At 48.5% G+C, this 23,715-nt stretch overlaps 1 protein-coding gene across 1 annotated transcript in view; it reads left to right on the forward strand.

Annotated features, from left to right (window-relative positions):
• LOC102265585 (epididymis-specific alpha-mannosidase) overlaps positions 1-23,715 on the forward strand; it is a 45,340-nt gene that overhangs the window by 16,582 nt on the left and 5,043 nt on the right. Inside the window, exons 7-16 of the mRNA XM_070371901.1 lie at positions 6,203-6,401; positions 9,011-9,198; positions 13,261-13,399; positions 13,848-13,981; positions 16,467-16,741; positions 18,059-18,250; positions 18,745-18,994; positions 20,220-20,330; positions 20,407-20,584; positions 23,141-23,278. Of these exons, the coding sequence (XP_070228002.1) occupies positions 6,203-6,401; positions 9,011-9,198; positions 13,261-13,399; positions 13,848-13,981; positions 16,467-16,741; positions 18,059-18,250; positions 18,745-18,994; positions 20,220-20,330; positions 20,407-20,584; positions 23,141-23,278 (1,804 nt within the window). The remainder of the gene's footprint in view (positions 1-6,202; positions 6,402-9,010; positions 9,199-13,260; positions 13,400-13,847; positions 13,982-16,466; positions 16,742-18,058; positions 18,251-18,744; positions 18,995-20,219; positions 20,331-20,406; positions 20,585-23,140; positions 23,279-23,715) is intronic.

Raw genomic sequence — 23,715 nt, forward strand, 5'->3', positions numbered from 1 at the left:
CTCCAACACCACAGTTCAAAAGCATCAATTCTTCGGCACTCAGCCTTCTTCACAGTCCGACTCTCACATCCATACATGACCACAGGAAAAACCAGAGCCTTGACTAGACGAACCTTTGTTGGCAAAGTAATATCTCTGCTTTTGAATATGCTATCTAGGTTGGTAGGTTTTATAAATCTAGGCTTGCCTCAGCAACATGTTACTCCAATACTTCCTTGTGGAGATGGCTCTGAGCACCCCTGAAACAACCTTGCATGTCCAGTCATGAGCGTCTCTGCCCTCTGACCAAAGCCTTTGATTGGATCCAGGCAGGATCTCTGGGGCTGCTTGGCCCTGTCTCAGGGGTCTGTCTACCTGTGACAGGGAAGTTAAGTTGTTTATCATGTTATCCACCCTCATCAGTTTTTGTGGTGAGCTCATAACAAAATTCAGAAGAAAGATGACACATATAGATCTCATGAATTTATCTCTTTAGCCAGCTTGAGGGAGGGCACAGCAACCCAGTCCAGTATTCTTGCTTGGAGAATCCCATGGACAGAGGAGCCTTGCGGGCTACAGTCCACAGGGTCTCAAAGAGTCAGATGTGACTGCCAGGCTCCTTTGTCCATGGAATTCTCCAGGCAGAGATATCAGAGTGGGTTGCCATTCCCTTCTCCAGGGGATCTTCCTGACCCAGGGATAGAACCCAGGTCTCCTGTATTGCAGGCAGATTGTTTACTGTCTGAGCCCCAGGGTAGCCATCCTGAGAACCAATAAACTCTGATGGTCTCTTCACACTGGCCACTTCTAGGACTAATTTTGCCTGGGCTCACCTGTCAACGCCTAAAAAGAACTTTCTTTGCTCCTATTTCCTTGTGCCCATTAGAGTTGGACAGAGGTCTCCTCTGCAAAACTTCTGTGAGCCAGGAGCTACAAACTTTAATGTATGGAATCAGAGATGATAGATATTAGATTGAGTCTAAGATTTGAGATACACATGCAATGCATTTGAACAACTGTATGCATTGCATAATTTCATCTCAAAGTAAGACTTTGCCTCCTGCGAGCCCTGCCTCTTACATACATTCTCACTATAATTACATTTTATGTCAAACTTCAACAATGATAATTTAGAATACTGTGACTCTTAGGGGGAACTTTTTTATACTGCTGCTTTCTCTTAAGCATCTGCCTACGATGCGGGAGACCCAGGTTCCATCCCTGGGTCTGGAAGATCCCCTGGAGAAGGAAATGGCAACCCACTCCAATACTCTTGCCTGGAAAATCCCATGGATGGAGGAGCATGGTAGACTACAGTCCATGGGGTCTCAAAGAGTCAGATATGACTGAGTGACTTCACTTTCTTTCTTTCTTTTTTCTTTTCTCACTGAGATATAATTAACATATAACATAATTTTAGTTCCAAATGATTCCACACATGTAAATATTGGAAAATGACTGCAATAGATCTAGTTAACATCTGTCACCACACGTAAGTATAAAATATTTCCTTGTAATGAGAAGGTTAATATCTACTCTTTTCGCAACTTTCAGAAAGAGAACACAGCATTATTAGCGACAGTCACCATGCTATACACTTATCCCCATGACTCATTTATTTTGCTTCTGGAAGTCTGTACCTTTTGACCCGCATCATGCATTTCCCTCACCCTCCAGCCCTCACTCCTGGCGTTCACCAGTTTATCTCTGTACATGAGCTTATTTTTCATGTTATTTTTAAAAAATTCACATATAAATGACGTCATGTGGCATTCATCTTCCTCTCTTTGAGCTCTTTCACTTAGCACAACGCCCTCAAGTTCCCATCCATGTTGTTGCAAATGGAAGGATTTCCTTGTGTGTGTGTTTTTTTTTAATGGCTGAATAACCATTCATTCTGGATTCATCACTTGTAACAGATTTTGTCTTTAGGGTTTTTATACATATAATATCATTACATCTGCCAAAAGTTTTACTTCCTCTGTTCCAATTTGGATGCCTTTTTTCCCCTTGCCTAATTGCCATGGCAAGGATTTCCAATAATATGTTAGATAAAAGTGATAACAGTGAACATCTGTGACTTTTTCCTGATCTTAGAAGAAAGGCTTTTTATATATCATTCTGTATATATATCACATTTTCTTTATCTGTTCCTCTCTTTATGGACACTTAGAAGTGAAGTGAAGTGAAGTGAAGTATAAGTGACTCAGTCATGTCCAACTCTTTGCAACCCCAAGGACTATTTAGTCCTTGGAATTCTCTAGGCCAGAATACTAGAGTGGGTAGCCTTTCCCTTCTCCAGGGAATCTTCCCAACCCAGGGATCAAACCTAGGTCTCCCGCATTGCAGGTGGATTCTTTACCAGCTGAGTCACAAGGGAAGCCCAAGAATACTGGAGTGGGTAGCCTATCCCTTCTCCAGTGGATCTTCCCGACCCAGGAATAGAACCGGGGTCTCCTGCATTGCAGGGGATTCTTTACCAACTGAGCTATCAGGGAAGCCCTGATGGACACTTAGGTGATTTCATATCTTGGCTATTTTAAATAATGTTGCAATGAACATGGTGGTGCAGATATCTTAGTAATTTTGTTTTCTTCGGATAAATATCCAGATGCTCTCATATGTAGCTCTACTTTAAATTTTTTGAGGAACTGCCAGTCTATTTTCCACAGTGGCTTCACCCCACCAGCTGATCCTCCCACCAACAGTGTAAGAGGGTTCCCCTTTCTCCTCATCCTCGCCAGCACTTGTTGCTTCTTCTATGTGACAGGAAACCCATTCTGACAGGTGTGAGGTGTGTCTCCTTGCGGTTTTGATTTGCATGTCCCTGACGATCAGTGATGTTGAGCATTTTTCCGTGTGTCTATCGGCCATCTGTATGTCTTTTTTGGGAAAATATCTATTCAGGTCTTTGGTTCAATTTTTAACCAGTTGTTTGTTACTGAGTTGTATGAGTTCCTTATGTAATTGGGGTATTAATCTTTTATCTGATATATAATTTGCAAATATTTTCCCCTGTTTGGTAGGTTGTCCTTTCATTTTCTTGAAGTTTCCTATGCTGCACAAAAACTCTTTAGTTTGATGTCATTCAACTTATTCATTATTTCTTCTGTTTCCCTTGCTTTTGGTGTCAAATACAAAAGAGAAATATCATCAAAATGAAACCCAGCAGGACCCTTCTCAGGGGCAGACTCCCACACCCTCCCTGTCCCTCACTTCTTGTTTGTAGAAAAGCTTTAGCTTCCTAGATCTTCCCTGAGTTCCCAGGAGCAAATTCAGTCAAAGAAAAGAGAAAATGAAGAGACAAAGGAATGCAGTAACAAAAGGAAGTAAGACTAGCTTAGGACCTGCAGATCCTCCAAGGACTACGGGCACTATCGAGAGCCATGTACTTGCGTCGTTCTGCAGACACAAAAACCCGCACTAGGTGAAGGAAGTTGACTGTGTGCTGACCACCAGTATGTAGACCTCAGGTTAACTGGAGCCAGAAATACCATAACACCACCAACCAAGAAAAAGAAATTCCATGAGCTAATAACGCATGCTACAACCCTCACATCTAATGTTGCCTTTGAAAACTCTCCTTTGAAAGCCATTTGGGAGTTTGGATTGTTTGAGCATGAGCTGCCATTCTCCTTTCTTGGTGCACTGCAAATAAACTCTCTATCCATAGATACATAGGTAGATAGATATAGATATGTATGTATACATATATATATATATACATTGACCAAACCCAGTTATCAGTAGTTGGCTTTGCTTAGCATGGCATGGGTGAACTGGAGCTTGGTCCAGCAACAAAGACCTCAGCAAGGAGATTACCACCTATGTTTTCTTCTAGGAGTTTCATAGTTTCAAGTTTTGTGTTCAATTCTTTAATCCGTTTTGAGTTAGTTCTTGTGCATGGTGTTAGACAGTGGTCCAGTTTCATTCTTTCACATGGCATCCAGTTTTCCCGACATCATTTATTGTAGAAACTCTCCTTTCCTCATTTTATATTCGTGGCTCTTTTGCCATAAAGTAGTTGGTCACATGTGCCTGGGCTTATTTCTGAGCACTCTGCTCTCTTCCATTGATCTGCATGTCTCTTTTCATTCCAGTACCAGCCTTTTTTGATTACTGTAGCTTTGGAGTACAGTTTGAAAATAGGGCAGGTGATTTCTCCAGTTTCATCCTTCTTTCTCAAAATTTCCTTTGATGTTCAGGGTCTTATGTGGTTCCACACAAATATTAGGATAGTTTGTTCTGTGTCTGTGATGAACATCATTGGGATTTTCATAGGGAGTGCATTGAAACTGTGGATTACTTTGTGTAATACAGGTATTTTAACAATATAAATTCTTTCAGTTGTGAACAGAAAATATCATTCCATTTATCTGTGTCTTCTTAAATTTCAATCATCAATGTCTTATAGTTTTCAGTGTACAGATATTTCACCTACTTGGTCAAATTTATTCCTAGGTATTTTAATCAGTTTGATGCAAAGTGGAATTGTTTCCTTGTTTCTTTCTGAGAGTCTGTTATTAACGCACAGAAACACTAATAGGCAAGTGATTTTTGTATATTGATTTTGTACCTTGTATCTTTACTGGATTTATTACTGGTAACAGATTTTGTCTTTAGGGTTTTTATACATATATCATTACATCTGCCAAAAGTTTTACTTCTTCTGTTCCAATTTGGATGCCTTTTTTTCCCTTGCCTAATTGCCATGGCAAGGATTTCCAATAATATGTTAGATAAAAGTGATAAGAGTGAACATCTGTGACTTTTTCCTGATCTTAGAAGAAAGGCTTTAAAAAATGTATTTATATTAACTGGAGGATAATTCCTTTACAATATTGTGATGGTATCTGCCATATACCAACATGAATTGGCCACAGGCATACATGTGTCCCCTCCTTCCTGAATTCCCCTCCTTATTCCCTCCCACCCCATCCCTCAGGTTGTTACAGAGCACCGGCTTTGAGTTCCCTGTGTCATACATCAAACTCCCACTGGCTATCACAGAAGAAAAGCTTTTAGCTTTTTATCAATGTGCATGATGTTAGCTGTGAGCTTGTCACATATGGCCTTTTTAAGTTGAGGCATGTTCCTTCCCTACCCACTTTGTTGAGCTTTATCATAATAGAATGTTGAATTTCGTCAAATGCTTTTTATGCGTCTCTTGAGTTGAATGTGTGATTCTTTCATTTTCTCAGTGTGGTGTGCAACATTGATTTGTGGATGTTGAACTATGCTTGGATCCCTGGAATAAACCCCATGGTGTAGTGTTTTTTGCATGTATTGCTGACTTTGGCTTGCTAACGCTTTTTTTTTTTTTTTTTTTTTTTTTTTTTTTGAGGATATTTTCACCTATGTTCATCGAGAATATCAACCTGTACATTCTTTTCTGCAGGATTCTTTTTTTGTTTGTTTGTTTGCTGTCAGGGTAATGTTGGCCTCACAGAATAAGGTTGGAAACAATCCCTCCTCTTTCATTTTTTGGAAGAGTTTGAGCAGCACTGGTATTATTTTCTCTTAAATTTTTGGTAGAAATCACCAATGAAACTGACTGTTTCTGAACTTGTTTTTTGGGATGTTTTTTGACTTTGACTCAATTTTGTAACTGGTAATCAGTCTGTTCAGATTTCTTACTTATTCATGAGTCAGTCTTGGTAGATATATAGGAATTTACCAACTTAATTAAATTTTGACAACCTTTTTAAAGATGAAATTAATGGCAATAAACATGAGCAACCTATTACCATTGTTATTTATACTTAGTATGTTGTTACTATTAATGACATTAGTAAGTAGTAATCCTGATGGAGTCTAACAAATGTTCAGGGAGTGAAATCAGTTAGAAAGAGGAAGACTGCATGATCTCACTTATATGTGAATTCTTGGAAAAAAAAAAAAAACAAACTTATAGAAAAAAGAGGTGATTCGTGGTTTCCAGAGGTGAGGTTAAGGTGAAGAAGAGTTGGGGAAAGGTGCTGGAAAAGTACAAATATCCAGCTATATGATAAACCAGTACTAGGGGTGACATTAGAACATGATAAAGAGAGTGGGGGAGAGAAGGAAGCACTCAGGGCATTGAGCTTGCCAGCTGACTTGGAAGGTTATTGGCCCCCATGGGGAGTAGGAGGGTGGCTTTGGGGGTTGAAGGGGAATTCACCCTGTTTAGTTTGGGCTCTGCTCCCAGAAATGCAAGGCGCTGCTTCTGTTCCCTGGCCTGCAGGGGTGCGACAGGCAGTTCTTCAATGCCTCGGTGCAGTTTGCCAACATGGACTATCTAATGGGCTACATCAACAAGCATGTATCCCAGTTTGGTGTCCTGATGGTGTACGCCACGCTGAGCGAATACTTCCAAACTCTGCACTCTGAACATGAGCCAGTGCAGGTCCGAGACCACCGTGACTTCCTGCCGTATTCTTCAGGTATGAGCCTCTGGGGGTAGAGGTGGTGATCCAGGGAGTTAAAATGTCTCCAAACGCAGTGTCTGCTCAGCCCTGAGCTTGGAGCCTACTAGGGGGACTGGGGGAGATATGGGGGCTGCTCGCACCTACCTGACCCACCAAGGTACACAGCCTGGTCCCAGCACGTTGAACCTCTCACCAGGGTCCACACTCAGCAGGTTCCTGTCTCTATGCCCTTCACTACAGTGCTCCCTGTGGGAGTGCTCTCCTCCCACCCTCTCTTTCTGGAAAGTCCTCATTGCCTTGTAGAGTCACCTCCTCCAGGAAGCCTTCCTGACTTTAAGGCTAGATCCCTTGGCCCCTCTTTGCCCCCAGGGCCCCAGTTTTCACTGATTACCACATAGTCCTTATTGGGGAACCTCGTCTTCCTCAAGCCTGTGTCCTGGAGTCTGGGATGGTTTTGGTCTAAGGGGTGAAAGGTCTTGGCGTGAGCCTTCTGCCTGGATACATGCATACCCTGGGATCTGTCCTCTGTCAGGAAGATAAGGATGTTAGTGGTGCTTAGTGCATCAAAGGTAAAAATTAAGTGAGAAGGAGGAGAGCCCTTAGCCTAGTGCCTGACCCAAAGAGAGGGCACAGCAGATGTTGCCGTTAATAGTTTATGATAGCATCTCAGTCACGTGGGGTAAGGTCCCACTTGTGACATGATCTGGGCAGTCCCTCCTAAGGAATCTTAGTTCAGGGCCTGCCCAGAATCAGCACCACTCTCAGGCCCAACCCCACTGTCCCCTGTGCTGAGCTCCTTGCAGACTTGGCTCCCCTATCTACAAGCCAGGAAGGACTTTTGCACACACAGCCTCCCACTGACAGCTAGGGAGACAGAACCACCCTCCACACCCCAGCCCAGGGCCTGATCAGGACATCAGTAGGGAATGTTTTTGGCCAAATGGTCGAATCCTCTGCAACCTTGATTGCATAAAACCCCGGAGTCCTTCAAGGAGCCTTGTCCTCCTGCTCCGTCTTTGCACAGAACGAGAAACCAAGAGGCTGAAGAAGGTATCAAGGTTGGAAAGGGCCCAGGTCCCCATGAGCCAGGGCATCCCAGGGACACGAAATCAGGCCCTGCCTCCAGCCAGCTTTGCCCAGCCCCAGGTCCATGCTGGGATCACTCAGCTGGAGAGGTCCTCATTATCAGTGAAGTGGGTTCCCGGAGGACTGAACCCACATGGCAGTTCAATTGTAAATACTTCTTTTCTCATTTCCTTCCCTTGCAAAGAGACACCAGGATGGGTCCCCACTGAGAGGGGTTGGTTCCAGTCTGGGCACTGCCCTGATTGCCCCAGACCTGAGTTGGTCGTACCTCTTGGGCTTTGGCCTCTCATCTGAGTGGTGAGAAGGGGAAGCTGTTTAGCTCTCAGGACACCTCCTGGGAACCTATGATTAGGGGGAGGACTGGCTTCTCCTCCCCCTAATGGGAAGTAGGAGGGGCTACATGGATGTGGGTGGGGCTCCAGCCCAGGTGGAAGTGGATACCTCTATGTAGGCCTGGTTACACTTGAGGTGGGAGGGGATACAAGGATGTATGTGGGGTTATGTTGAGGCTGGGGTAGGGGGCGAGGGGGGGGGAAGTCTATGGAAGTGGCTGCATCCTGGTGGAAAGGACACAGATAAGTCCTGTGGGTGGTGGAGTGGGCGTGGCTACATTGGTGATTCCTGGAGGAGGTGCCATTTAATCAGAGACTGGACATCAGAGAGGAGGCTTGGGTCCTGATTGGAGGACAGTGGGATCTTGACAGCCTTGGCGGGTTGGTGCTGAGCTTAGAGCTGAGGCTATGGAGGGGCTGTGCCTGACCTGTCCACACTCAGCGTGGGGGAGGCCCTGTGTGGAGGACCCTTGCATCTGGCCCCACAGCTGCGATCCTTCCCCAGGCCACATGGCTACCCCTCCTGGTCTGAGCCAGGTCCTTTGAGGGAAGAACAGGGAATGGGAGCACAGCCCAGCCTGGGGAGGAGGCAGGAAGCAGAAATAATAGCGAACAGTGAGCCACCTGCTGAGACACAGCCTGTCCCCAAGGCGCTCAGCCTTTGTCCTTCCCCCACCACCCTTGTCCTCTCAGTCCAGGGTCAGGACAGTAGTTCCTGGGCTCTCTCATCCCTCCCATCCCTCCCTGCAGGCAGCCAGAGGGACCCCACTGAAATGCAGGCTTCTCCAGGATCCTGACACACAGGGGCTGCCAGCACTCCAGGCCCCTCCCCTCTGGGTCCTGTCCTCCTGGCCCTCATCCCACTCCCTCCTCCCCTGAAGTCCTCCAAGACCTTTGCTCACAGGCTTTCCCAGGGTCCCACGCTGACTGGGCTGTCTTGTCCCCATCACAGTCCTTCAGTACCCAGGCCTCTCCAGGCTTGGCCCAGCCCAGCCTGACCTTGCCACCTGCTTATCTCCTCAAGGGCTCCTGGGCAGTTGCTTGCCTGGTTGGAGCAGGAGCCCTGATATCACCCCAACCCAGGTTGCCTCCCCAGGTAACCTGGTAGGAGTCTACCCTTCACTAACACCATCTTCCTCTGTCTTCCAGGATTGAGGCTTAGGGGGCTCCAGGACATCCTAGCCACTACTGGCCTTTTTCTCCTAGATATGTTTCATTCCTGGACCGGGTTCTATGCCTCCCGAAGTGGGCTCAAGAGGCTGGCACGGCGAGCCAGTGCTCTGCTCTACGCCGGGGAGTCCATGTTCACACGCTTCATGTTGGCTCCACACCGGTTCCTGGACCGGGCCTGGGGCCTGCAGCAGCTCCAGAAGCTCCGCTGGGCAGTCTCCGAGGTAACACCACACCTCTCAGTGGCAGGAACAGGATGGGACCCTCCTGGGTGTGTGCTTCCCCCTCCCTAGGCCGCCAGATCCTCCCGGTCCCCGGTCACTACAGGTCCACTTGACAGATGAGAACACGGAGGTCACCTTGGGTCCCAGGACCTGTGCATGATGAAGCTGCATCAAGGCTAGGTCCCCAGACTCCCACCTGTGGCTTCAGTGAGCTTTAGAACCAGGTTCACCCAGAGGGTAAAGGGCAAAGTGGAGCAGTATTGGTGCCCAACCGTCCTGTGCAGGTTCAAATCTCAGTTGAGCTGTGTGGCCTCAGGCAAGTGACTTTCGCTCTCTGAGCCTGATTCTCTCCCTGGATAATCAGAAGCCCCTGTCCACCTAGACAGGTGGCAGGCAGTTGAATATGATGATACATATAAACTGCTGATCTCAGTGGCTGCCACAAAAGAAGATGTCCACAAATCTCCATCTCCACTTGTCCCCCACCATACTGATGAGAACCAAGAAGTGCTAAAACTTGTCTCCAGTCAGAAATGTGCCACACTGGCCATGACATTCATAAAGAGAACTGTTGGCAGGACTAGTCATTGTGTATGTGGGAGTGGGGTGGGTGGGGAAACGGATTGACTTTCCCAACCATCAGAGCGGGGACAAACGTGGCTTCACCCCATGGAGATGGAGACTCAACTCTCTTCTGTGAGGAAGAGGTAATATTGCCCCTGTAGGATGCAGATGAGTGTCAAGGTCACGTACAGAGCATGTCTGGAGCAGGTTAGAAACTTATGGGATGATTGGGCCATGGAGGTGAAGCTGGGGAGTTCAGCTCAGTTCAGTCGCTTAGTCATGTCCAACTCTTTGCGACCCCATGGACTGCAGCATGCCGGCCTCCCTGTCCATCACCAACTCCTGGAGCCTACTCAAACTTATGTCCATCAAGTAGGTGATGCCATCTAACCATCTCATCCTCTGTCACCCCCTTCTCCTCCTCCTTCAATCTTTCCCAGCATCACGGTCTCGTCTAATGAATCAGTTCTTCGCATCAGATAGCCAAAGTATTGGAGTTTCAGCTTTAGCATCAGTTATTCCAATGAATATTCAGGACTGATTTCCTTTAGGATGGGCTGGTTGGAACTCCTTGCCGTCCAAGGGACTCTCAAGAGTCTTCTCCAACACCACCGTTCAAAAGCATCAATTCTTCTGCGCTCAGCTTTCTTTATAGTCCAACTATCACATCCATACATGACTACTGGAAAAACCATAGCTTTGACTAGATGAACCTTTGTTGGCAAAGTAACGTCTCTGCTTTTTAATATGCTGTCTAGGTTGGTCATAGCTTTTCTTCCAAGGAGAAAGTGTCTTTTGATTTCATGGCTGCAATCACCATCTGCAGTGATTTTGGAGCCCCGCAAAATAAAGTCTGTCACTGTTTCCCCATCTATTTGCCATGAAGTAATGGGACCGGATGCCATGATCTTAGTTTTCTAAATGTTAAGTTTTAAGCCAACGTTTTCACTCTCCTCTTTCACTTTCATCAAGAGGCTTTTTAGTTCCTCTTCTCTTTCTGCCATTGGGGTGGTGCCATCTGCATATCTGAGGTTATTGATATTTCTCCTGGCAATCTTGATTCCAGCTTGTGCTTCATCCAGTCCAGCATTTCTCATGATGTACTCTGCATATAAGTTAAATAAGCAGGGTGACTATATACAGCTTTGACATACTCCTTTCCCGATTTGGAAGCAGTCTATTGTTCCATGTCCAGTTCTAACTGTTGCTTCTTGACGTGCATACAGATGTCTCGGGAGGCAGATAAGGTGGTCTGGTATTCCCATCTCTTTAAAAATTTTACACAGTTTGTTGTAATCCACAAAATCAAAGGCTTTGGCAGTGTCAATAAAGAAGAAATAGATGTTTTTCTGAAACTCTCTCACTTTTTTCTATGATCCAACAGATGTTGGCAATTTGATCTCTGGTTCCTCTTCCAAATCCAGCTTGAACATCTGGAAGTTCACTTGTTCACATACTGTTGAAGCCTGTTTTGGAGAATTTTGAGCATTACTTTACTAGTGTGTGAGATGAGTATAATTGTGCAGTAGTTTGAGCATTCTTTGGCATTGCCTTTCTTTGGGAGTGGAATGAAAACTGACCTTTTCCAGTCCTGTGGCCACTGCTGAGTTTTCCAAATTTGCTGGCATCTTGAATGCAGCACTTTCACAGCATCATCTTTTAGTTTTTGAATGAGCTCAACTGGAAGGAATTCCATCACCTCCACTAGCTTTTTTCATAGTGATGCTTCCTAAGGCCCACTTAACTTCACATTCCAGGATGTCTGGCTCTAGGTGAGTGATCACACCATCGTGATTATCTGGGTCATGAAGATCTTTTTTGTACAGTTCTTCTGTGTATTCTTGCCACCTCTTCTTAATATCTTCTGCTTCTGTTAGGTCCATACCATTTCTGTCCTTTATTGTGCCCAAATTTGCATGAAATGCTCCCTTGGTATCTCTAATTTTCTTGAGGACCCCATGAACAGTAAGAAAAGACAAAAAGATAGGACACTGAAAGATGAACTCCCAAGGTCGGTAGGTGCCCAATATGCTACTGAAGATCAGTGGAGAAATAACCCAGAAAGAATGAAGAGATGGAGCCAAAGCAAAAACAACACCCAGCTGTGGATGTGACTGGTGATGGAAGTAAAGTCCGATGCTAAGGAACAATATTTCATAGGAACCTGTAATATTAGTTTCATGAATCAAGGTAAATTCTCCTGTTTGACAGGAGATGGCAAGAGTGAACATTGACATTTTAGGAATCAGCGAACTAAGATGGACTGGAATGGGTGAATTTAACTCAGATGACCATTATGTCTACTACTGTGGGCAAGAATCCTTTAGAAGAAATGGAGTAGCCATCATAGTCAACAAAAGAGTCCGAAATGCAGTACTTGGATGCAATCTCAAAAACGACAGAATGATCTCTGTTCGTTTCCAAGGCAAACCATTTAATATCACAGTAATCCAAGTCTATGCCCTAACCAGTAATGCTGAAGAAGCTGAAGTTGAACAGTTCTATGAAGACCTACAAGACCTTCTAGAACTAACACCCCAAAAAGATGTCCTTTTCATTATAGGGAGAGGACTGGAATGCAAAAGTAGGAAGTCAAGAAACACCTGGAGTAACAGGCAAATTTGGCCTTGGAATATGGAATGAAGCAGGGCAAAGGCTAATAGAGTTTTGCCAAAAGAACACACTGGTCATAGCAAACACCCTCTTCCAACAACACAAGAGAAGACTCTACACATGGACATCACAAGATGGTCAATACCGAAATCAGATTGATTGTATTCTTTGCAGCCAAAGATGGAGAAGCTCTATACAATCAGCAAAAACAAGACCAGGAGCTGACTGTGGCTCAGATCATGAACTCCTTATTGCCAAATTGAGACTTAAATTTAAGAAAGTAGGGAAAACCACTAGACCATTCAGGTATGACCTAAATCAAATTCCTTATGATTATACAGTGGAAGTGACAAATAGATTCAAGGGATTAGATCTGATAGACAGAGAGCCTGAAGAACTATGGACAGAGGTTCATGACATTGTACAGGAGGCAGTGATCAAGACCATCCCCAAGAGAAGAAATGCAAAAAGGCAAAATGGTTGTCTGAGGAGGCCTTACAAATACCTATGAAAAGAAGATAAGCGAAAGGCAAAGGAGAAAAAAAAAGATATACCCATTTGAATGCAGAGTGCCAAAGAATAGCAGGGAGAGATAAGAAAGCCTTCCTCAGGGATCAAGCTGGGGAGGGTGCCTCTGAAAGTCTGTTTTCTGTCCCAGGTCAGGGAGTCAGGTATAGGTTTTCACAAGGTCTTCAAAGTTGGGCAAGTCCATCAGCCTCTCTGACCTCAGTTTCCCCTTCTGTAAAGTGGGGGGAACCCCCACCTTCTCCACTAGCACCTGCTAAGAGGGAAAGAGAGCCCATGCCCAGTGGACCCCAGGAGGGCAGGTGCTGAGCAGGAGCAGGTCCTGACCGCACTCTTATCCTGCTCGGGGTGGGGACACAGGTCCAGCACCACGAAGCCATCACCGGGGCTCACACCCCCAAGGTGAGTGACATGTTTGTGGGGCGCCTGAACAACGGGATGCATGGGGTGCAGAAACTGATGTCCGCCATCGTCCAGGACAGGTTCCCAGCCCACACAGGTAAGCAAGGCCCTTGCTGGGAGCCCCTGCAGTCTGGTAGAGTCTAGGCCCCTTTCTGAGAAGAGAGCTTCTGGGACCAGGGAGGGGGCCTGATCCCCTGAGCTTCAGACTCTGAGTCTCCATCCAGATGAGTCACCAGGCCTTGTGCAGGTGATTCTACCTCTCTGGACCTCAGTGTACTCAGCAGGAAATTGGGCTGACAGGGAGAGATGGGTGAGGAGTACATGGACCCTCAGCTTCTGGAGGGACACCCCCATCCCACATTTGGGAACCGGGACAGCGCCATGAACAGAGTGTGGCTGCATGTCTGAGGTCCCGTGTCTGTCTGTCCCTCTCCCTGGAGTCTGCAGGGTTGGTCTCACCTGCCTCAGTTTCCCTTGTTCCAAGGGGCACCCAGGTGTGTGGAGTGTCTCACACGGCAGCAAGTAAACCTCTTGTGTGTGTGCAGGCCTTGAGCCTGGGGGATACGTTGCTGTGATCTACAACCCCCTGGCCTGGACAGTCACCACCATCGTTACCCTGACTGTGGACTTCCCCAAGGTCAGCGTCACAGATGAGTCAGGCCACCCCGTGCCTGCACAGGTATGGGCAGGAATCCTGCCTCGGTTGCACTCGCAATTGCTGTCTCTGTTCTAGGCAGGGACCCCTGAGAAGTGAGGGCCATTTTAGTGAGCAATGACAACCCCACTATGAGGACATTGTCCTCAGGGTCAGTGGGATCCACCCAGGGCACTGATTCTAGGCTTTGGCATCTGATTTGGCCTGAAATCCCTTCTACCATCCCCAACCTGGGAGGTCTCCTGGTGTGGGCTGCATGGGTGACATCTGCCCACATAAGGCTATATACAATATTATAAGGGCTTCCCTCGTGGCTCATATGGTAAAGAATGTGCTTTCTGTGCTGGAGACATGGGTTTGATTCCCCCTGGGTCAGGAAGATCCCCTGGAGAAGGAAATGGCAACCCACTCCAGCATTCTTGCCTGGAAAATCCCATGGACAGAGGAAGCTGGTGGGCTACAGTCAGACACAACTGAGCAACTAACACTTTCACTTTCGTAATATTATCAAAATTCCCACTTTGTATAGGAAAATCCATGCAGAGTCTTACAAGCTGGTCTTTATGGAAGTGCTTTGTTAGGGGCTGGGGGCAAATTCCTGTCTTGGCAACACCCGCATCCAGTATGAGTGGGTGGTCCCGCCCCACCTCCTCCCAAGACCTGGAACTGGATGTGGTCCCAGACAACACCCTACTTGTCACCCAGCTGACTCTTCCTTGGGGAGGTGGAGAAGGTTCTGCCATCAGCAACCTTTCAGCAAACACTCCTGAACGCCCACTCTGGGCCCCTGGACACTGGAGGCCCCATGGATTTAGGAATCAGACACAGAACTGGACAGTTAAGGCATGGAGTGAGGACCTAGCAGTCCAGGCAGTAGTCCTTAACTGAGACCGAGAGGAAGGGTTCCTCTGACATTGATGGGTGTTGGTTTGAGCAGACTGAACACATAACATCCCCCTCCCCAACAAAAAGTGATACCCACTAAGAGTAAACGCTCTTAAAGATGATTGAACACCTACTATGTGTCAGGCCTTAATCTAGGTGCCGGAGAAAATTACCAAGCCAACAAAAGTCCGTGCCCCCTGGGGGCTCATATTCTAGCAGGGGGATCCAGACAGGAGCAAAATAAGAAGGCAGAGAATGTGGCCCAGGATAACTGTAGTGGAGAAAAAGCTTCAGGACACGTTTGGGGGTATGGGTGGGGCAAGATGCCTGCTTTTGTTCACAGAAAGGCCGAATTGGAGGGTCTATTACTGACCAGGGTGAATGTGTTAGTTGCTCAGTTGTGTCTGACTCTTTGCGAGTCCATGGACTTCAGCCTGCCAGGATCCTCTAGCCATGGGGTTCTCCAGGCAAGAATACTGGAGTGGGTTGTCATTTCCTTCTCCAGGGGAATCTTCCTGACCCAGGGATTGAACCCAGGTCTCCAACATTGCAGGCAGATTCTTTACCATCTGAGCCACCAAGGAAGCCCCACTGACCAGGGTACTTGACATTTTTAATTAAAAGAAGTTGATCAGAGGCCAGACCAAGAAATTCAGGCAAGACTTATTGGGGCCCCTGCGGCAGCATGGAGGCAGGGCGAAAACAAACAACAGCTTCCCTTGCTTGCTTGTTCTCCAAAAGGGGAGCTGGCTCTTTCTATGGGGTGAGGGTAGGGGTGTGCTCAGGAGTTGGGTCGGAGGGGTGGCTGAGGTGTTTGTCCACCCCTTAGGTGGTGGTGTGTGCAGGGCCCATGTTTTTGCTCTGACCCCTGCTTTCCCTCCAGACTTTTTTTTCTTTAAAAGTGACAGTTAAGTTTTTTGGGGTTTTTTTGTATCTTTTGTCCAGAATTTGCCCCCAGCTGGGCATGTACGTGGTTATTTTTGGTCCCATACAATTTCTTTGTGTTTTGTTGCTAGAGGAGAAGTGTGTCCAAGCATTGCAGAACTGCAGCAAGGAGGCCCAGGTCCCAGTCCATCTTATAAGGAGCCACATAAATTTGCTAATAGCCCCCACCACAAAACCCCCATCAGAAGCCCAGAGATGGCACCTGTTCCCTAAAGAGTCAGGGGGCTCCCTGCATGGACCCAGAGTCCTCATCCTGTCCCTAAATCAGATAACTTGGAGATAAGGAAAATCCTGGAGGGATGACCTGAAAACCTCCCTCCTCTGGGAAATTGGAGGATGAAGAGACAAGAGAGCTCCCTCCAAAGAGGAGGCCCTCTGGGTCGAGGGAACAGCATAAGAGAGGCAGGAAACAGCAGGGAGAGTTGGGAAGGAGGGACGTTGGTTTTTCAGCCCCGAAGGAGAAGGGAAGGAGGAGGGAGAAGGGGCTGGGCTAGGACCCTGTTGAGCAGAGAGGATGCAGGAGGGGAGCCCAGCTCAGCCCAATGATGGATGACCCTGCTGCCCCCCTGGGGAGCAAGCACTCCATCCAAGAGATGTGTAAGCCCAGGGTTGCTAAGGAGACTGAGATGTCTTCCCCCCGTGACATCCGTCCTGTGATCCTGTCCCTCTGGCCTTGCAGGTTCAGAACTCAAAGGAGATGCCATCTGTCTATGACTTGCTTGTGCTGACCACGATCCCAGGACTCAGTTACCAGTATTATGTCATCAAGCCCAGCAGGAGGGCCAAGGGGGACACTCAGGTGACTGAGGCCACGATGGCCAACACCAAGCAGTTTGGCCGCAGACCCAGGAGACATGACTCAAGTGTGGGCAGGCGCCTGGTGCACATGGAGAATGACTGCTACACCGTGTCCCTGGACAAGGACACCAACCTGATGCACAGCATCTGGGAGAGGTGAGGTGCAGCCATTGCTGCCTCAAACCCAGGAGGGTCCCGGGACCTGGGCAGGTAACGCCCCACCTGCCTCTTCACCTCCTCACTGGCATGGCAGGGACGTGATGCTCGTGAAGACCTTTTCTGTGTAGCCAGCCTCATTTCTAGGTTGTGTGAGTCTAGGCTAGGCCACAAAAGCAACCAGGACCCACAGGATCCAGCAGGGAGGTCAGCAGAGGGTGTGGGGCAGCAGAAATGGGGTACAACCCCAGCACATGTAAGCCTCCCTGGTCAGGCAGGGAAAGCTGAAGCCTGCAGGCTGGCTTTGGGCTCCATCGTCACTCAAGCCCCACGCCCCTTCTGGGATGCCCCTGAAGGGCCGACTCCAGCTCGCCATCCCTTTCTGCCCACCCGCGGGTGCCTCACAGCCAAGCCCCACCCCCACCCAGCCCTTCCCAGGAGTGTCCTGCTGTCCATCTGCCTGGTGTCTGTGTGTCCTCAGGTGCTTTGGGCTCAGGTGAGGGAAGCTGTGCTTCTCACCCGGCTCCCTCACCTCCCAGTAGGGGCACAGCCAGCACCTGCCACACAGAGAGGGAAGCCTGTAGGAATAGAGAGAGAAAGGGCGGCTCAGAGGAGGCTTGGCAGGGACAAGACACCCAGAGCCAGGCCTGAGGCCTTGCAGTCTGCAGGGAATCCGTGGGTCAGACGAGCGGACAGTGGTTCCTTAGAAGGACCTGCCTGTGCAGAGGCCTGAGGGGGGCAGCCACCATGTGCGTAGACCACCCCAGGGCCAGTTTGCTGGAGGAGGGCCTTTGTTCTTCTATATATGACAAGCGTGTTGATATATTTCACATACCATACAAGTCACCACATTACATCGTACATGTCTGTGCTGTTTCCTGTGTTCACAGAGGTGTGCAGGAAACTCCACAGTTTTCAGGTATTTCCATCACCTCCAAAAAGAATCCTCATGTTCCCCATTTTCACCTCCCCCAGGGCCCTGGCTACTGGAATCTCCTTTCTGTCTCTCTGGATTTGCCTCTGTGGGCATTTCCTGCAATGGAATCACACCACCTGGGATCCTTTGGAGACTGGTTTCTTTCACATAGGATCCAAGATTCATCCACATGGCAGCAAGGATGAGAACCTCATTCCTCTTGAGGGCTCAGTAATATTCCATTGACAGATATGCCACCCAGGTGGCCACTACAGAGGCCACTTCTGTTCACTCCTGGTTCCAGGCTGGTGTCTGTATAGAGGCTTGTGAGCCTGGTTCCCATCAGAGGGATGGGACATCAACAAGAGGATAACGCTCTTTTCTCTTTCCCACCACTGCAGGCAGAGTAACCAAACCATACAAGTGACCCAGCAGTTCATGGAGTACGAGGCGAACGGTGATGAGGATCAGGGACCCATTTCCGATAACTATGTGTTCACGTCCAGTGAAACCGCGAAGCCAGCGTGGGAGACTGTGGGAATGGAGATCGTCGAGGGGGAGCTCGTGACCGAGATCCGGCAATACTTCTACAGGTGAGGTCGGCCCCTCTGGTTGTGCCCAGCACAGGTGGGTGCTCATGGGCAGGTGGATGGTGAAATGTGTCTGCTCCTGACCCCCAGCTCCTGCACCTGTGTGCACACACAGTCCTATCTCAAAGAAAGCCCGGTGCAGACATGAGTTGGTCCAGCCTCTGCAGTCCCAGCTGTCTCTGCCTGTGCTGTCACCTTGGTGGCAATAAGTCCAGAGGTGGGCCAGTAGCCCGTGGTGGAAATGACATTACACACCAAAGCAGTTCTTGTGTTTTCATTAACAGAAGAGAAATAAACCACCCAGGCCTGGCCAGATGCTCCAGGCCTTCAGGGAAGGGGCGGTCCTCCTGTTTATTGCCCAAGAAGCCCCTCTGCCCACATGGCCCTGCAGGAAGGAGGGAGGGGGGAAACAGGAGGAGATGAAGGTAGGAAAGAAGCAGGGACAGGCGTCCGGAAGTCTCCCCCAGCTTGACGTATCTCTTCTGCTCCTCCTCCAGGACGGTGAATGATAGGGACCCTACGTACACCGTCTACTCCCGGCTGGCCCGCGGGCCCCCGGGCGCTGACGGGGAGCTGCTGTGTCATCGCATAGAGCAGGAGTACAGGGTGGGCCCCTTGGAGCTGAACCGCGAGGCCATCTGGAGGACCAGCACCAATCTCAACACCGCCCGGGTCCTCTACTCCGACAACAATGGGTACCAGATGCAGCGCAGAGCCTACAAGCACCATGAAAACAACATCGCCCGGGTATGCTCTGTGGTGCCCCGTGGTCACAGGGTCCACAGAAGCAGTTCTGATGGCACTTTGCCAGAAGACTGGAGGGACCCCCTTTAGCTCCAGCGGCAGAGGCCTCCAGAGCATCTCCCAGAATCTTTGTCGCCCATGTGTGCTGTTAGGGGCTGAGACCCAGCTTGTTCAGACCTGTGGTCAGAGCTCTGGTGCCCCTATATACGAGGAAAGTCCCTGAGGTCCACTGTGGGCACCGCGTGTCCTCCTCTGTCAGATGACTGACCTGCTGGGATTGCTCTGAGGATGAAGCAGATGGTGCCTGTCCAGGCCTGAGCGGGTGTGACCCTCCTTTGCTGCTCTTAGTCGAGCCACTGCTTGGTTGCCTGGGAAACCGCACAGGCTGATTTCTGAAATCAGTTCAGCTCTGAGATGCTTTGCCCCTAGCAGCGTGACCTGGGGCAAGTCCCCTGGCTTCCCTGGGCCTCAGTGCTCTCCTGGGAAATGGGGTAACCTCCCCCCAGCGCCGTGCGATCAGAGGGGATGATCCAGGAGCAGTGCCAGGCTGGGCACCTCCTGAGCCTCAATCCATGTGAGTTCTTTCTCCTTCCTGTGGGGAATGTGGCCCCTCCCTGCTCTGTCTTCCTTGAGTTTCTGGTCCCTCTCATCCCTGTTGGCTGGTTCTCACCCGCTGTGGCCTGGGCTCCAGAGAGTCCAAAGCCCTCAGCCCAGGACATCTTGCTCCAACAGAGCAAAGGGTGTGGACTATGTGACCGCTTTCCAGCCCAGGCTTGAGCGCTTTACTATCGGGCAACCATTAGCCTATCTCAGACTGGACGGACACACAAGCCTTCATTCCCTTCCTGCCACAGTTTCTCAGGGATGCTTTGGGGGCCCCTTTTACAGGTGGGGAAACTGAGGTGATGGACAGGGAGGCCTGGCATGCTGCGGTTCATGGGGTCGCAAAGGGTCGGACATGACTGAGTGACTGAACTGACTGGACTGAAACTGAGGCTTGGGCAGCCTGAGTCCCCCAGCTCGTAAGGTCAGGAAGCAGTGGAGCTGGATTTGAATCCCAGGGCGTCCACCTCACAAGTCAGAGCCCCTCCCCACCACTACCAGTGCCGCCCTGAGCTGCCGCTGTGCCTGTGGGGGAGGCTGGTGGGGGCCCGAGGGAGATGCCTGATCAGGTGGCCCCCTTGGCCCATGACCATGACCACCACTCCGGCAATATTTCTGTCCACAGAATTACTACCCCATGACTCAGTCGGCCTTCATCCAGGACAGACAGAGCAGGCTGGTGCTGCTGTCGGAGCAGGCGCACGGCGTCTCCAGCCAAGGGAGCGGGCAGATGGAGGTAGGAGGAGGCCCCTCTGGTCACCACGGGCCTGCCAGGGGCCAGGCAGGGCCTGTCGGATGACTCTTCCCTGCAGGTCATGCTCCATCGGCGGCTGTGGGCCCTGTCCGTCAACATCACGCTGAATGACACCTCGGTTGTCCACTCGGTGCTCTGGCTCCTGCTGGGACCCTCGACCCTCACCAGGGACCTCGGCCAGAGGAGCGGGGTGGCGCTGCAGCACAGACCCGTAGTGCTGATTCGAGAGCTGAGCGGTAAGAGGGCCGCCTCTCAGTGCAGCTGTCATCCCTGCGTGGGGGTGAGTGATGGAAATGAGCTGGTGCCCCCAGGAGTCTGAGCTCCTTTGGGGCAGGAAGGGACCTCAGGGACCTCAGATTCAACTCTTTCATTTTAAATATGGACAAACTGAGGTTCAAAGAGGGTCAATGATTTAAGATCATACAGCTAGTAAGGGTAGATTTGGGACTCATCCATATCCCCCTGTACATCTTTTCCCTGATTCTCCTCCTTTTTCTCCCCTAATGTATCTTTCTCTTTCTTAATATGACGTTTCTCACCAAGTTATTTCAAGTTTTCTTTATTGAAAAGAAGAGTTTTATCTAAATCCAGATATTCTGTCAACAGGTGAGGGTGATTCTAATTCCATGTTCTGATCTGCAACATATATGAGTTGTCTCCACTGAGACTTCTGTAGATAAACATCCTTACAGTGTGATATCTTTATTGAAATAGGTGAACATAAAATGCATTAAACAATGATTCCATTTAAAGATGCTGCTATGGAGAAGTCTTAAAAAATTAAAGACCTAAATCCAATATATGGGGTTGATCATTCTCACTACAGGCATACCTCAATTTATATGCTTCCCTTTACTGAGCTTTGAAGATATTGCTTTTTTATTTTTAACAATTGAAGCTTTGTGACAACTGTGCATGGAGCAAGTCTATCTGCACTATTCTCCAATAGTATTTGCTCAGTTCACATCCATGTGTCACATTTTTATAATTCTTACAATATCTTAAACTTTTTCATCATTATTAAATTTATTATGGGGACCTGGAATTAATAACCTTTGATACTGTTATTGTGAAAAGATTACAGCCCAAAGAAGGCTCAAAGGAGATATTATCTTTTTCAGTCAGTTCAGTTCAGTCACTCAGTCGTGTCTGACTCCTTGCGACCCCATGTACTGCAGCACGCCAGGCCTCCCTGTACATCACCAACTCCCGGAGCTTACTCAAACTCATGTCCATACAGTTGTTGATGCCATCCAACTATCACATCCTCTGTTGTCCTCTTCTCCTCCTGCCTTCAATCTTTCTCAGCATCAGGATCTTTTCCAATGAGTTGGTTCTTCGAATCAAGTGGCCACAGAATTGGAGCTTCAGCTTCAGCATCAGTCCTTCCAATGAATATTCAGGACTGATTTCCTTTAGAATGGACTGGGTGGATCTCCTTGCAGTCCAAGGCACCCTCAAGAGTCTTCTCCAACAACACAGTTCAAAAGCATCAATTCTTCGGCGCTCAGCCTTCTTCACAGTCCAACTCTCACATCCATACATGACCACTTTAAAAACCATAGCCTTGACTAGATGGACCTTTGTGGACAAAGTAATGTCTCTGCTTTTCAATATGCTGTCTAGGTTGGTCATAACTTTCCTTCCAAGGAGTAAGCGTCTTTTAATTTCATGGCTGCAATCACCATCTGCAGTGATTTTGGAGCCCCCCAAAATAAAGTCTCTCGTTATTTCCATTGTTTCCCCATCTATTTGCCTTGAAGTGATGGGACTGGATGCCATGATCTTAGTTTTCTGAATGTTGAGCTTTAAGCCAACTTTTTCACTTTCCTCTTTCACTTTCATCAAGAGGCTCTTTAGTTCTTTTACACTTTCTGCCATAAGGGTGGTGTCATCTGCATATCTGAGGTTATTGATATTTCTCCCGGCAATCTTGATTCCAGCTTGTGCTTACTCCAGCCCAGCGTTTCTCATGATGTACTCTGCATATAAATTAAATAAGCAGGGTGACAATATACAGCCTTGACGTACTCCTTTTCCTCTTTGGAACCAGTCTGTTGTTCCATGTCCATTTCTGTTGCTTCCTGACCTGCATATAGGTTTCTCAAGAGGCAGGTCAGGTGGTCTGGTATTCCCATCTCTTTCAGAATTTTCCACAGTTTATTGTGATCCACACAGTCAAAGGCTTTGGCATAGTCAATAAAGCAGAAATAGATGTTTTTCTGGAACTCTCTTGCTTTTTTGATGATCCAGCAGATGTTGGCAATTTGATCTCTGGTTCCCCTGCCTTTTCTATAACCAGCTTGAACATCTGGAATCTAATTGGTCCTGATCAAATCACATGATCCAAGCCTGACCAATCACTGTGGCCTGAGGTGTTGTGAGGCACCAGCATCTTCAGCCAGAGCCCAGAGTTGAACAGAATGTTTCCTAGAAGGAGAAGAGCTGAGGTCCCTCTGAGCGGAGATAGCAATAGATGACAAAAAGGGGAGCTGACATCCCAGACCTTGAACAGCAAAGAGAAATCTATGCTAACTTCCTATGTGATCTCGAAGAAATGAAGTTCCCTCTCTGGGCCTTGTCTCTTCGTTTATAATTTTAAAATGGCTGCACTAGAGATTCAAGGTGGTTTGAGGCATTTTCAACAATAGATGCTTCAGGCTGCCTGTGGTGTGGGCCACAGGTGGGAGGGGTGTGAGATTGAATGAAATGGGTGACTTGGTGGGAGAACTCTGAATGCCCAGAGGAAACGTTTGGCCCAAACCCTCTCCTTGCATCCATCTGCCTTGCAGAGACTGCCAGGATTCACCCACACCCCCAGCATCAAGAGGCTGTGACACTGCCCCCAAGCATCCACCTGCAGATCCTCAGCATCCCAGGCTGGACTTACAACTCGAACCACACAAAGCACGTGAAGAATCTTCGGAAAGGTGAGGCAGGTGTTCAGATGTCCAGACTCACTCCTGTCTTCACATGTCAACCAGGTCCCCAAGCCCGTCACCAGACAAAGGCGCTCTCCCCAGAGTCATCCAGGCTCTGTGAGGTCACCCGGTTCCCTTATCTGCCATATGAGGAGACAGAGGCCCACTGAGAGGCAGGTCACTCAGCAAGCTGGGGACAGGTGGGCCTGGATACCATCTAGAACGCAATGATCGTATACAGAGGGGAGCCCCCAGCAGGGCATCCGGGAGGACCTCCTGGTGGAGGAAACAACCACCAGAAAGCAATGCATCATATTGCCAAAGCCCCTGGTGCACCTTATCTGCCCCTTTACACGCTTGCCAACAAAGGTCCGTCTAGTGAAAGCTATGGTTTTTCCAGCAGTCATGTATGGATGTGAGAATTGGACTATAAAGAAAGCTGAGTG

This window comes from Bos mutus, chromosome 6, assembly GCF_027580195.1.
Source record: "Bos mutus isolate GX-2022 chromosome 6, NWIPB_WYAK_1.1, whole genome shotgun sequence".
Lineage (NCBI taxonomy): Eukaryota > Metazoa > Chordata > Mammalia > Artiodactyla > Bovidae > Bos > Bos mutus.